The following is a 12,318-nucleotide window of genomic DNA, read 5'->3' as shown; positions in this document are numbered from 1 at the left end:
CGAGCCCCCCGCACACGCGTGGGCCTCCCGCGCACGGCGCTGCACGCGGGGCGGCCCCGCCCCCTCCCCGCCAGGGGGCGTGGCCGCGGCGGCGGGGGCGTGGCTTGCGGCTTGGGGGCGTGGCCGCGGCGGCCGGGACCCCGGCGAGGCGTCCGCGTGGGGGCGTGGTTTGCGCGGCGCGCGCGTGTGCGGGGCGTGGCCGCGGCGGCGCGGGGTGGGCGTGGCCGCGGCGGCGGCGCGCCCAATCCGGCGCGCTTCCGCCGCGCGCTCGTTATAAGGCGCGGCGGCGTCGGCCGAGCGCGGCGTAGCGCGGTGCCGGGGGGACGCGGGTTCGAGACCGGCCGCCGGCGGCTCCGGTCGCTTCCGCGGCGACACCTCGGTGCGGCCGCGCTCGGCGAGGAGGAGGAGGAGGAGGAGGGAGAGGGGGCGTCCGCGCCGCCGCCGCCCCCGCCGGCGCCTGGATGTGCACGAAAATGGAGCAGCCCTTCTACCGCGACGAGCCCTTCCTGGGCGGCTACTGCCGGCCCGAGCTGGACTACAAGGCGCTGAAGGGCGCGCTGCCGCCGGAGCCCTACCGGGGGCTGAAGCCGGCGCTGCGCCCCGACGGCGGCTTCTTCCCGGCGGAGCTGGGCGGAGGAGGAGGAGGCGGCGGCGGCTTCTTCTTCGCGCCGCGCGGGCCCCCCACGGAGGAGCAGGAGGGCTTCGCCGACGGCTTCGTGAAGGCGCTCGACGACCTGCACCAGCTGGGGCAGCTGCCGCCGCCCAACGTCTCGCTGCCGGAGCCGCCGCCTCCGCCGCCCGCGTACGCGGCGCTGGGCGCCTACGCGGCCGCCGCCAGCCCGCCGCCTCCCCCCCCGCCTCCTCCTCCGCCGCCGCCCGGCGCCTTCCCCACGGCCACGCTGAGCTACCTGCCGGCCGCCAAGGAGGAGCCGCAGACGGTGCCGGACGGGGCGGCGGCGGCGGCGGCGCAGGAGCGGCTCAAGGCGGAGCGCAAGCGGCTGCGCAACCGCCTGGCGGCCACCAAGTGCCGGCGGCGCAAGCTGGAGCGCATCGCCCGCCTGGAGGAGCGCGTGCGCGCGCTGCGCGGAGACAACGCCGCCCTGGCGGCCGCCGCCGCCGCCCTGCGCGCCCAGGTGGCCCGGCTGCGCGCCGCCGTGCGTCGCCACCTGGGCTCCGGCTGCCAGCTGCTGCTCGCCAAGGGCGGCGGCGCCTTCTAGCGGGGGGAGGCCGAGACCCCACCCGCCCCCCCCCCAACCGCCGGGCGCCCCCCGGTGTGGGCTGGGAGAAACGGGGACCCCCCCGGCATGGACTAGAGGACATGGGGACCCCCCCCGGCGTGGGCTGGGAGAAACGGGGACCCCCCCCAGATACCGGCAGGACCGGGGACCCCCCCCTGCGTGGGCTGGAAGGACCGGGGGACCCCCCCGGCATGGACTAGAGGACATGGGGACCCCCCCCGATGTGGACTGGAAGGAATGGGGGGAGCCCCCCAATACCGGCAGGACCGGGGACCCCCCCGGCATGGACTAGAGGACATGGGGACCCCCCCCGGCGTGGACTTGAAGGAACGGGGGGAGCCCCCCAATACCGGCAGGACCAGGGGACCCCCCCGGCATGGACTAGAGGACATGGGGACCCCCCCCTGATGTGGACTGGAAGGAATGGGGGGACCCCCTGATACCGGTAGGACTGCGGACCCCCCCCGATGTGGACTAGGAGAAACGGGGGGACCCCCCCCGATGTGGACTGGGAGAAATGGGGGGACCCCCCCTGATACCGGCAGGACCGGGGACCCCCCCCCGGCGTGGGCTGGGAGAAATGGGGGACCCCCCCCAGATACCGGCAGGACCAGGGACCCCCCCGGCGTGGACTAGAGGACATGGCGACCCCCCCTGACGTGGACTGGAAGAAATGGGGGGACCCCCCCAATACCGGCAGGACATGGGGACCCCCCCGATGTGGGCTGGAAGAAATGGGGACCCCCCAAATACTGGCAGGACCAGGGGACCCCCCCGGCATGGACTGCAAGAAGTGAGGACCCCCCCGGCACGGACCAGAGGATGTGAGGACCCCCCCGGGCACCCCCAATACCTGGTAGGACCAGGGGACCCCCCCGAGGGACTGGCTGCAGCGGGGACCCCCCCGGCATGGACTAGAGGACCAGGGCCCCCCCCCCCCCGACATGGACTGGAAGAAATGGGGACCCCCCCGATACCGGCAGGACCAGGGGACCCCCCCGGCATGGACTAGAGGATGTGGGGACCCCCCCGGGCACCCCCAATACGGGTAGGACCAGGGGACCCCCCCCGGCACGGACCAGAGGACCTGGGGACCCCCCCGGATGTGGACTGGAAGAAGCAGAGGACCCCCCCGAAACACCGGCAGGACCAGGGGCCCCCCGGCACCCCTCGAGTTGGACCAGGAGGACCTGGGGCCCCCCCCCGACATGGGCTGGAAGAAGCAGGGCCCCCCTGGGGCACCCCCACCCCCGGCGGGACCGGGGCCCCCCCTGCCATGGACTGGTAGGAGCGGGGGGGCCCCAAACGGCCCCCCGCCGGCACCTGCAGAACCAGGGACCCCCCCGGGGCCCGCAGGAACGGGACCCCCCCCCGCCCCCAAACCGGGAGCCCCCAGCTGGGCCTGGGGACCCCCCCGGACCGGCGCCCCCCCCCTCCCCCGGAACCGGGTACAGAAACTGCCCCCCCCCCCCGGGCGGGGAAAAGCCCCCAAAAGCCCCGGGGGGTTCCCCGAACCTCCCCCCCCCCGGTACCAGCTGCTCCCGGTTCCTCCCTTCCCCCCCCCCCCCCCCCCCGGTACCAGCTGCTCCCGGTTCCCCCCCCCCGGTACCGGCGGGGGGGGGCGTCGCGTTTTGTGGCGTTTCGTCGCGGTTTTGTAACTCCTCGCGCCGCCCCTGCGCGGCCGTTTGTACGGGCTTATTTAATTAATAATAATAATATTATTATTAATAACAACGGGCGCTGCGGCCGGCTCGGCGCGGGGGGGCACCGCGCCCCCTCCCCCCCCCCCCCCGCGGCGGCGGCGGGCGCTGAGGTCAGCGGAAGGGGGCGGTGCCGGGGCTTTCCCCGTGACGCACAGGATGCCCATATATGGGCCGGCGGGGCCGTGCCGGGAACCCCCGCCCACGCTGCCGGGCACCGCCGGCCCCGGGGCTGGGACTTCCCGGCCGGGCCCCGCGGGGGGGGGGGAAGGGGGGGGCGCCCGGGCCCTGTTTATGCCGGGCAGCCCCGGGCCTGCGTCTGTCCCGGGGGGGGGGGGGGGGGGCGGCCCCGCACATCCTGCCACGGGGCAGAGCAACCCCCCCCCCCCCCCACGGGGACCCAGGGTCACCCCTGCCCTGACCCCAGGCAGCCCCGACCCCCAGGGGACCGGGGCATCTGGGGCCCCCCCACCCCAGGTTCCCCCCCCTCCTTGTTCCAGGGGGCCTCCTAGTTCCCCCCCCCATTCCATGCCCCCCCCCCAAGGGGACCCAGGTGTCTGTGCCCCCCAACCCCAAGTTCCTCCCCCCCCCCCCCAGGGACCCAGGTGTGGGGCCTCCCAACTGCTATTCCCCCCCCCCCACAAGGGACCCAGGCATCTGCCCCCCCCAACCCCTATTTCCCCCCCCCAAGGGACCCAGGTGTCCAGGTCCCCCCAAACCCATATTCCCCCCCCCCCAAGGGACCCAGGTGTCCAGACCCCCCCCCTGCCCAAGGGACACAGGTGTCCAGGTGCCCCCAAACCCATATTCCCCCCCCCAAGGGACCCAGGTGTCCAGGTCTCCCCAAACCCATATTCCCCCCCCAAGGGACCCAGGCATCCGGACTCCCCCCCAAGGGACCCAGGTGTCCAGGTCCCCCCAAACCCATATTCCCCCCCCCAAGGGACCCAGGCATCCGGACCCCCCCCCCAAGGGAGCCAGGTGTCCAGGTCCCCCCAAACCCATATTCCCCCCCCCCAGCAAGGGACCCAGGCATCCGGACACCCCCCCCCCAAGGGAGCCAGGTGTCCAGGTCCCCCCAAACCCATATTCCCCCCCCCCCAGCAAGGGACCCAGGCATCCGGACACCCCCCCCCCCAAGGGACCCAGGTGTCCAGGTCCCCCCAAACCCATATTCCCCCCCCCCAAGGGACCCAGGCGTCCGACCCCCCCCCCCCGCACTAGGCCCCGCTGCCCCAGTCGGCCCCCGGCTCCAGGGCGCCGCCGCCTACATTTCCCAGGGGGCCACGCGCGCGACCGGCCCCGCCCCCTCCCCGGCCAGCCCCGCCCCCGGCTCCTGGCCCCGCCCCCGGCTCCTGGCCCCGCCCCCGGTTTTGGCCCCGCCCCCGGGCGCGATGGCGCTGGCGGCGCTGGAGCGGGACCCGGCGGGCGCGGCGCGGCTCGGTTCGGCGGTGCCCGAGCTCTGCCGCCGGCTGCCCTGCGCGCTCGGCGTGGACGAGGCGGGCCGCGGGCCCGTGCTGGGTGAGCAACGGGGGGGGGTTCCTGGGGCACCGGGCCTGCACGGCGGGGGGGTTCCCGGTGCCCCGGGCTTCCTGGGGGGGGGGGGGTCTTGCACGAGGCGTGCACCGGGCTTGCACGGGGGGGGGGCTTCCCGGTGCACCGGGCTTCCTGGGGGGGGGGTCTTGCACGAGGCGTGCACCGGGCTTGCACGGGGGGGGGCTTCCCGGTGCACCGGGCTTGCTGGGGGGGGAGGGGGGCTTGCACGAGGCGTGCACCGGGCTTGCACGGGGGAGGGGCTTCCCGGTGCACCGGGCTTCCTGGGGGGGGGGGCCTTGCACGAGGCGTGCACCGGGCTTGCACGGGGGAGGGGCTTCCCGGTGCCCCGGGCTTCCTGGGGGGGGGGGGGGGGTCTTGCACGAGGCGTGCACCGGGCTTGCACGGGGGAGGGGCTTCCCGGTGCACCGGGCTTGCTGGGGGGGAGGGGGGCTTGCACGAGGCGTGCACCGGGCTTGCACGGGGGAGGGGCTTCCCGGTGCCCCGGGCTTGCTGGGGGGGGGGGGTCTTGCACGAGGCGTGCACCGGGCTTGCACGGGGGAGGGGCTTCCCGGTGCACCGGGCTTGCTGGGGGGGGCCTTGCATGAGGCTTGCACGGAGCTTGCACGGGGGGGGGACTTCCCGGTGCACCGGCTTGCTGGGGAGGGGAGGGGGGCTTGCACGAGGCGTGCACCGGGCTTGCACGGGGGAGGGGCTTCCCGGTGCACCGGGCTTGCTGGGGGGGGGGGGGGTCTTGCACGAGGCGTGCACCGGGCTTGCACGGGGGAGCCCCTTGCACGGGGCTTGCACGAGGCTTGCACGGGGGGGGGACTTCCTGGTGCCCCGGGCTTGCACGCGGGGGGGGGGACCTTGCACGAGGCTCGCCCCGGGGGAGCTTCCTGTTGCACGGGCCTTGCCCGGGGGGGCCCTTGCGCGGGCCTTGCACGGGGGGGGCTTTCCCCGGGGGGGCCCCTCTTGCCGGCGCTCACCGCGCCCCCCCGCGCCCCCCAGGCCCCATGGTTTACGCCATCTGCTACTGCCCCGAGGAGCGGCTGGAGGAGCTGGAGGCGCTGGGGGTGGCAGGTCGGGGCGGGGGGGGCACTGGGGGGGGGGGGATGTGGGGTGCGGGGGGGGCTGGGGAGGCTGGGCGTCGCCAGGGAGGTCAGGAGGGTCCCACAGGTGCTGGGGGGGTCCAGGGGGGCCCATGGGTGCCAGGAGGGCAGGGGGGTGCTGGGGGGGTCCCATGGGTGCTGGGGGGTCCTGTGGGTGCCAGGAGGATGGCGGGGACAGGGGGTGCTGGGGGGGGTCCCGTGGGTGCCAGAGAGGGCAGGGGGGTCCTGGGGGCACTGGTGAGGGTGGGGGGGGTCCAGGGGGGTCCCATGGGCACTGGGGAGGGCAGGGGGGTCCCATGGGTGGCAGGGGGTCCAGGGGGCACTGGGGGGGGTCCCATGGGTGCTGGGCAGGGGTGAGGTGGTCTGGGGGGCCGCAGGGGAGGGCTGGGGGTCCTGGGGTTTGTGGGGAGGGCCGGGGGTCTCATGGGTGCTGGGGGGGTGTGGGGCGGGCCGGGGGGCGTGGGGTGGATGTGGGGCAGGCCGGGGGTCCCACCACCCCCCCCCCGCCCCCCCCAGACTCGAAGACGCTGTCGGAGGCGGAGCGGGAGCAGCGGTTCGGGCGCCTGGAGGCGGCGGGTGCCCTGCTGGGCTGGGCCCTGCGCCTGCTCTCGCCCCCCCTCATCTCCGCCAGCATGCAGCAGCGGTGCGCCCCCCCGGGACCCCCCCCGGGACCCCCCCCGAGCGGCCTGGGACCCCTCCAGGGACCCCCCCACCCGGGGATCCCCCGAACAGCCTGGGACCCCCCAAGCACCCCCCCCTCAGGGACCCTCTGAACAGCCCGGGACCCCCCTTGAGACCCCCCCGAACAGCCCAGGACCCCCCCGGGGACCCCCCAGACAGCCTGGGACCCCCCCGGCTCCCCCCCTCGGGGACCCCCCCAAACAGCCTGGGACCCCTCCAGGGACCCCCCGAACAGCCCAGGACCCCCCCCCCCCCGTGGATACCCAACAACTTGGGACCCCCCCCCAGAGACCCCCTGAACAGCCTGGGACCCCCCAAGACCCCCCCCGGGGACCCCCCCTGAACAGCCCAGGACCCCCCCCCCCCCAGCCCCCCCTTCCAGGAACACCCTAAACAGCCTGGGAGCCCCCCAGACCCCCCCTAGGACCCCCCCCAGACACCCCCCCCGACCACTGGACTTCCCCAGGCCCCCCCCCACAGCTAGGGACCCCCCCAAACCTGGGAGTGGCCCAGTGACCCCCCACCAGAGACCCCCAATGGGCTTCTGGACCCCCCCCCCAGACCCCTCTGGGCCCCCCCACCTGGTCTGAGCCCCCCCTAGACCCTCCAGGGCCCCCCCGGATCCCTTTGGGGCCCCCAACCTGGCCCCTGGATTTGGGTGCTGGGGGGGTAACGCCCCCCCTCGCCCCCCCCCAGGGCCAAGTACAACCTGAACGAGCTGTCGCAGGACGCGGCCGCCGACCTCATCCAGGAGGTGCTGGACGCCGGCGTGAGGGTCTCCCAGGTGGGCTGGGGGGGCCCGGGGGGGGCCCGGGGGGGGGGCAGCGGTCCCGGGGGGGCCCCAACCTGGGGATCTGCCGTGCCCCCCCGCCCCCTGCCTCAGTTCCCTGTGGGTCTGAGCGGGTTGGGGAAGCTGGGGCTGGGTTGGGGGTCCTGAGGGGGGTTGGGGGTCCTGGGGGGGGTCCTGGGGGGTTTGGGGGTCCCGGGGGGGTCTCAGGCCCCCCCCCAGGTGTTCGTGGACACGGTGGGGCCAGCAGAGGCCTTGGAGGGGCCCTGGGGGGTGGTAGAGCTGCGGGGGGGAGTGGGGGAGTTTGGGGGTCCTGGGAGGGTTTGGGGGTCCCGGGGGGGGTTGGGGGTCCTGGAGGGGTCCGGGGGGGTCTCACGCCCCCCCGCAGGTGTTTGTGGACACGGTGCGGCCAGTGGAGGCCTCGGAGGGGCCCTGGGGGGTGGCAGGGTCCAGGGGGGTTGGGGGTCCTGGGAGGGTTTGGGGGTCCCGGGGGGGGTTTGGGGGTGCCGGGGGGGTCCGGGGGGGTCTCACGCCCCCCCGCAGGTGTTCGTGGACACGGTGCGGCCAGTGGAGGCCTCGGAGGGGCCCTGGGGGGTGGCAGGGTCCAGGGGGGGTTGGGTGTCCTGGGAGGGTTTGGGGGTCCCGGGGGGGGTTTGGGGGTGCCGGGGGGGTCCGGGGGGGTCTCACGCCCCCCCGCAGGTGTTCGTGGACACGGTGCGGCCAGTGGAGGCCTCGGAGGGGCCCTGGGGGGTGGCAGGGTCCAGGGGGGGGTTGGGGGTCCTGGGAGGGTTTGGGGGTCCCGGGGGGGGTTTGGGGGTGCCGGGGGGGTCCGGGGGGGTCTCACGCCCCCCCGCAGGTGTTCGTGGACACGGTGGGGCCGGCGGAGACCTACGAGAGCCGCCTGCGACGCCGCTTCCCGGGGCTGGGGGTGACCGTGCGCCCCAAGGCCGATGCCCTCTTCCCCATCGTGGGCGCCGCCAGCATCTGCGCCAAGGTGGGGGCCCCCCCGGGGTTGTCCCCCCCCCCCCCGTGTGGTTATCCCCCCCCCCCGGGCAGTGATACCCCCCCCCAGAGCAGTTCCCCCCGCCTCTGCTGTGCCCCAGGGTGGTGGTGGGGGCTTTGGGGGGCCCTGGGGGGGTCCTGGGGCGGTGGTGGGTGTCTGGGGGGGACCCAGAGGATCTAGGGGGGTCCTGGAGTGATGGTGGGGGTCTCAGGGGGTGCTGGGATGGTGGTGGGGGTCTGGGGGGGGCAGGGGAGTCTGGGGGGGGCAGGGGAGTCCCAGGGGGTCCTGGGGTGGTGGTGGGGGTCCTGGGGAGGTCTGGGGGGGTCGTGGACTGATGGTGGGGGTCCAGGGGGTCCCAGGGGGTCCTGGGGCAGTGATGGGGGTCTGGGGGCACCCAAAGGGTCTGGGGGGGGTCCTGGGGTGCTCCTAGGGGTCCAGGGGGTCCTGGGGTGGTGGTGGGGGTCTGGGGGGGACCCAGAGGGTCTGGGGGGGGTCCTGGGGTGCCCCTGGGGGTCCCAGGCGGGTTCAGGGGGTCCTCGGATGGTGGTGGTGGGGTCTGGGGGGGGGCCGGGGGGGTCCCAGGGGGTTGAAGGGAGTCTTGGGGTGGTGGTGGGGGTCTGGGGGGGACCCAGAGGGTCTGGAGGGGTCCTGGGGTGCTCATGGGGGTCCCAGGGGGCCCTGGGGTGCTGGTGGGGGTCTGGAGGGGACAGGGGGGTCCTGGAGGGGTCCTGGCCCCCCCCAACCCCCCCGGCCCCCCCAGGTGGCCCGCGACCGGGCCGTGAAGCACTGGAACTTCGTGGAGGACTTGGGGGAGCCGGACACGGACTACGGCTCCGGGTACCCCAACGGTAAGCGGGGGGGGGATGGGGGGGTCGGGGGGCCCAGGCGTCCGGCCCGCTGACCCCCCCGCCCCCCCAGACCCCCGCACCAAGCAGTGGCTGCTGCGGAACCTGGACCCGGTGTTCGGCTTCCCGCAGCTCGTGCGCTTCAGCTGGGCCACGGCGCAGAGCCTGCTGCAGCGGCACGCCGTGCCCCTGCGCTGGTCAGCGGCCGGGGGGGGCCGGGGGGGCGCGGGGGGGCCGGGGGGCTGGGGGACGCGGGGGGCTGTGGGGGGCATGGAGGGCTGGGGGACGCAGGGGGCTGCGAGACATGGGGGGACACAGGGCACGTGGGAGGCTCTGGGGGACACGTGGGGACATGGGGGGACACAGGGGGACAAGGAGAACATGGGGGGCTCCAGGGGACATGGGGGGGACACAGGGCACGTGGGAGGCTCTGGGGGATACGTGGGGACATGGGGACACAGGGCACGTGGGGGGCTGGGGGCCATGGGGGAGCTCCAAGGGACATGGGGGGGACACAGGGCACATGGGGGGCTCCAGGGGACACGGGAGGCATGGAGGACATGGGGGGGACACGGGGGGACAAGGAGAACATGGGGGGACTCCAGGGGACACATGGGGACACGGGGGGGACACAGGACACATGGGGGGCTGGGGGATATGGGGGGGCTCCAGAAGACACAAGGAGGCTCCAGGGAACATGGGGGGGGACATGAGGCACATGGGGGACTGGGGGACACGGGGGGGGCTCCAGGGGACATGGAGGGGGACATGAGGCACATGGGGGCCTGCAGGGGACACGGGGCACCGGGAGAACCCGGGGGGGCTCCAGGGGACATTGCGGGGGGCACAGGGGGGTTGTGTCCATGCAGTGGGGGGGGGGCATGGGGGGCTGGGGGGCACCAGGGAGCACTGGGCGACCCAGGGGGGCCATGTGCCATGGGGGGGGCACAGGGGGGCTGGGCCCATGCAGTGGGGGGTCTTGGGGGGCTGCTGGGGGTGGGTGTGGGGGGGGTGGGGAGGCTTTAACCGCCCCCCCCCCGGGTCCCTGAGCTGCCCCCGTCCCCAGGCGCGACGAGGCCGAGGGGGCCGAGGACGCCGCGGGCTCCCCCTCGCTGCTGGCCTTCTTCGCCCGCCGGCCCCCGGCCGGGCGCCAGCCCCACCGCTTCTTCCACGAGCGCAGCCTGCGGCCCCTGGCCGACCTCTGACCCCCCCCCCCCAAATAAACTCGCTTTTTTTAAAAAAAGCCAAAAAATCCAGTTTTATTGCGGGGGGACCCCCCACATCAGGGATTGACATGTGCTTTATTAGGAGCATTACAGTACAGGTTTACCATAATGCTGCTAATAACGCCCCTCAAAATCTTTGTACTGGGGCCTGAGCCTCCCCAGACTGGGGGGGGGGCAATGCAGATTGGGGGGGGCCTAGCGGTGGGGGGGGGCTGGGGGGGGTCACGGAGCTGCCCTGTGGGTTTGGGGGGCCCAGGGGGGGTTCTGCCTCCCCCGTGGGCTTGGAGGGTTCAGGGAGTGTCTGTCCCCCCCCATGAGACCTCCCCAGGTCCCCTGACCCTCCCCGAATGTCCCAGGACCCCCCCGGCCCCCCCCAGCCCTTTTGGGGACCCCCCAGGAAAGTCCTCAAGACCCCCCACATCCATCCAGGGCCCCCAGCTGCCCCAGAAGACCCACCCCGGCCCCATGGGGCTCCCCCAATCCCTCTGGGACCCCCCTCAAACACCCCGGAGACCCCCCCACAGCCCCCCCCGGGCACCTGGGTGCCCTCCTTTCCCTCGGGGTGGGGGGAGGCCTGGCTAAATTTGGCTTAATTGCCTCTTGTCCCACTAATTGGCTGTGGGGGAGCTCCCCCGGCCCCGGGGGCTGTGTCCCACCGAGGGGGGGGACTGGACCCCCCCGGGGACCCTCCAAGGGGGGGCCTCCCACCCCCAGGTTGGGGGGAAAGCCTAGGTGTGTCCCCCCCCCGCCGGTGCTGTCCCGTTAATCGGGCCTGGCCCGGTGCCTGGAAAATGCCAGCGGCCTCAATCCCGGGGGATTAGGGGAATAATCGCCCCCCCCCGACTCAGCTGGGGGGGGCCCTCAACAACCCCCCCCGCGGATTTGTATGCGCACTTGTAGGAGTATTACGGTACCGTAATATCCGTGGTAAGGCGCATAAAATTTCACCGTTCCTCACCGTGTGTGTGGGGGGGGGTTGCGGCCAGCGCTACCGTATTGCCCCGAATATTAACCCCGCCGGCGAGGTCACTGCGGGGGGGGGGGGGGCTCGGACGCCTGGGCCCTCCCCCCCGAAACGCGCGGGGGGGGGCGGGGGGGGCGGGGAGGGGACCCAGGCGTCCGGGCAGTGCGGGCGGCGGCGGCGGAGCGCGGCGGCCTTCAGCACCGCGGAGAGCGCCCGGGCGGGGCGGGGCGGGGCGGGGCCGCGGGGGGGCCCGGGGGGGGGTCCGGGGGGGGGCGGACCGGGGGGGCGGACCCGGGGGGGTCCGTGGGGGGGCCCGGGGGGGCTCCGGGGCGGCGCCGGGCCCGGCGCGGGCGGACGATGGCGGCGGGCGGCTGAGGGGGGGGGGCCGCGGTACCGGGGCACCGGGGGGGGCCGGGGGAGCCGGGACCCCCCCGCGGCGGCACCGGCACCGGCACCGGCACCGGCACCGCCATGGACGACTCGGGCGTGATCCGCCGGCGGCGGCTGCAGGTACCGGCGGGCCGCGGCCGGGGGGGTGTCGGGACCGGGGGGGGGATCGGGACCGGGCAGGGCCGGTACCGGGGGGGGGGGGGTTCGGTACGGGGGGGTTCGGGGGTGATGCGGGCCGGTACCGGGGGGAGTCAGGACCCGGGGTTCACCTGGGCCTGGAGCCGCGGGGGGGGGGGGGGTCGGTACTGGGGGGTTATTGGGGTCCGGTCGGGGGGGGGGTCGGTACCAGGGACCCCCCCGGGGGGGCTGGTATTGGGGTTACGGGGGTCTCGGGGGGGGGTTGAGGGGGTCGGGGCGGATCTGGGGTCCCCCAAAAGGCAGAGCCGGGGGGGGCCGCTATTGGGGGGGGCGCCCGGACGCCTGGGCCCCCCCAAGGAGCGAGGCCGGAGCCGGGACCCCCCCCGCTGACCCCCCCCCCCCGCCGCTACCGCAGAAGGAGCTGCCGCTTCCCCGGAAAAGCAGCAGGTGAGACCCCCCCCCCTCCCCCCCCGGCACGCGTGACACGGCACACGCAACACGCAACACGCGACACGCAACACGCCACATGCCACACGCGTGTGCGCGCAGCCGGGAGGGCACACGCGTGTGCAAGAGCACCGCCCGTCGGGCCCCCACGGCCCCCCCGCACCCCCCCATTGCATCACCCGTTGCCCCCCCTTACAGCCCCATTGCAGCCCCCGATTGCCCCCCATTGCATCACCCATTGCCCCCCCGATTAC

General features: G+C 75.3%; 2 protein-coding genes across 2 annotated transcripts; both read left to right on the top strand.

The window, feature by feature from the left end:
* The first annotated feature begins 232 nt into the window (after positions 1-232).
* Positions 233-2,781, top strand: JUNB (JunB proto-oncogene, AP-1 transcription factor subunit). Its single transcript, XM_064499197.1, has one exon. The coding sequence runs from the start codon at positions 462-464 to the stop codon at positions 1,215-1,217; it is 756 nt and encodes a 251-aa protein (XP_064355267.1). The 5' UTR covers positions 233-461; the 3' UTR covers positions 1,218-2,781.
* A 1,508-nt stretch (positions 2,782-4,289) lies between these two features.
* Positions 4,290-10,114, top strand: RNASEH2A (ribonuclease H2 subunit A). Its single transcript, XM_064499371.1, has 8 exons — positions 4,290-4,459; positions 5,483-5,554; positions 6,100-6,226; positions 6,961-7,048; positions 7,908-8,045; positions 8,815-8,902; positions 8,973-9,096; positions 9,966-10,114. The coding sequence occupies exons 1-8, from the start codon at positions 4,333-4,335 to the stop codon at positions 10,102-10,104; spliced, it is 903 nt and encodes a 300-aa protein (XP_064355441.1). The 5' UTR covers positions 4,290-4,332; the 3' UTR covers positions 10,105-10,114.
* The last annotated feature ends 2,204 nt before the right edge of the window (positions 10,115-12,318 follow it).

This window comes from Dromaius novaehollandiae, chromosome 33, assembly GCF_036370855.1.
Source record: "Dromaius novaehollandiae isolate bDroNov1 chromosome 33, bDroNov1.hap1, whole genome shotgun sequence".
NCBI lineage: Eukaryota > Metazoa > Chordata > Aves > Casuariiformes > Dromaiidae > Dromaius > Dromaius novaehollandiae.
This window is presented reverse-complemented; position numbering and strand designations above follow the sequence as displayed.

Bases quoted from the DNA above. Each gene is read 5' to 3' on its own strand.
- RNASEH2A (XM_064499371.1), top strand. From the start codon at position 4,333: ATGGCGCTGGCGGCGCTGGAGCGGGACCCGGCGGGCGCGGCGCGGCTC. The intron at 6,227-6,960 runs GTGCGCCCCCCC...GCCCCCCCCCAG, and splicing joins TCCGCCAGCATGCAGCAGCG to GGCCAAGTACAACCTGAACG. The intron at 9,097-9,965 runs GTCAGCGGCCGG...CCCCGTCCCCAG, and splicing joins CACGCCGTGCCCCTGCGCTG to GCGCGACGAGGCCGAGGGGG.
- JUNB (XM_064499197.1), top strand. From the start codon at position 462: ATGTGCACGAAAATGGAGCAGCCCTTCTACCGCGACGAGCCCTTCCTG.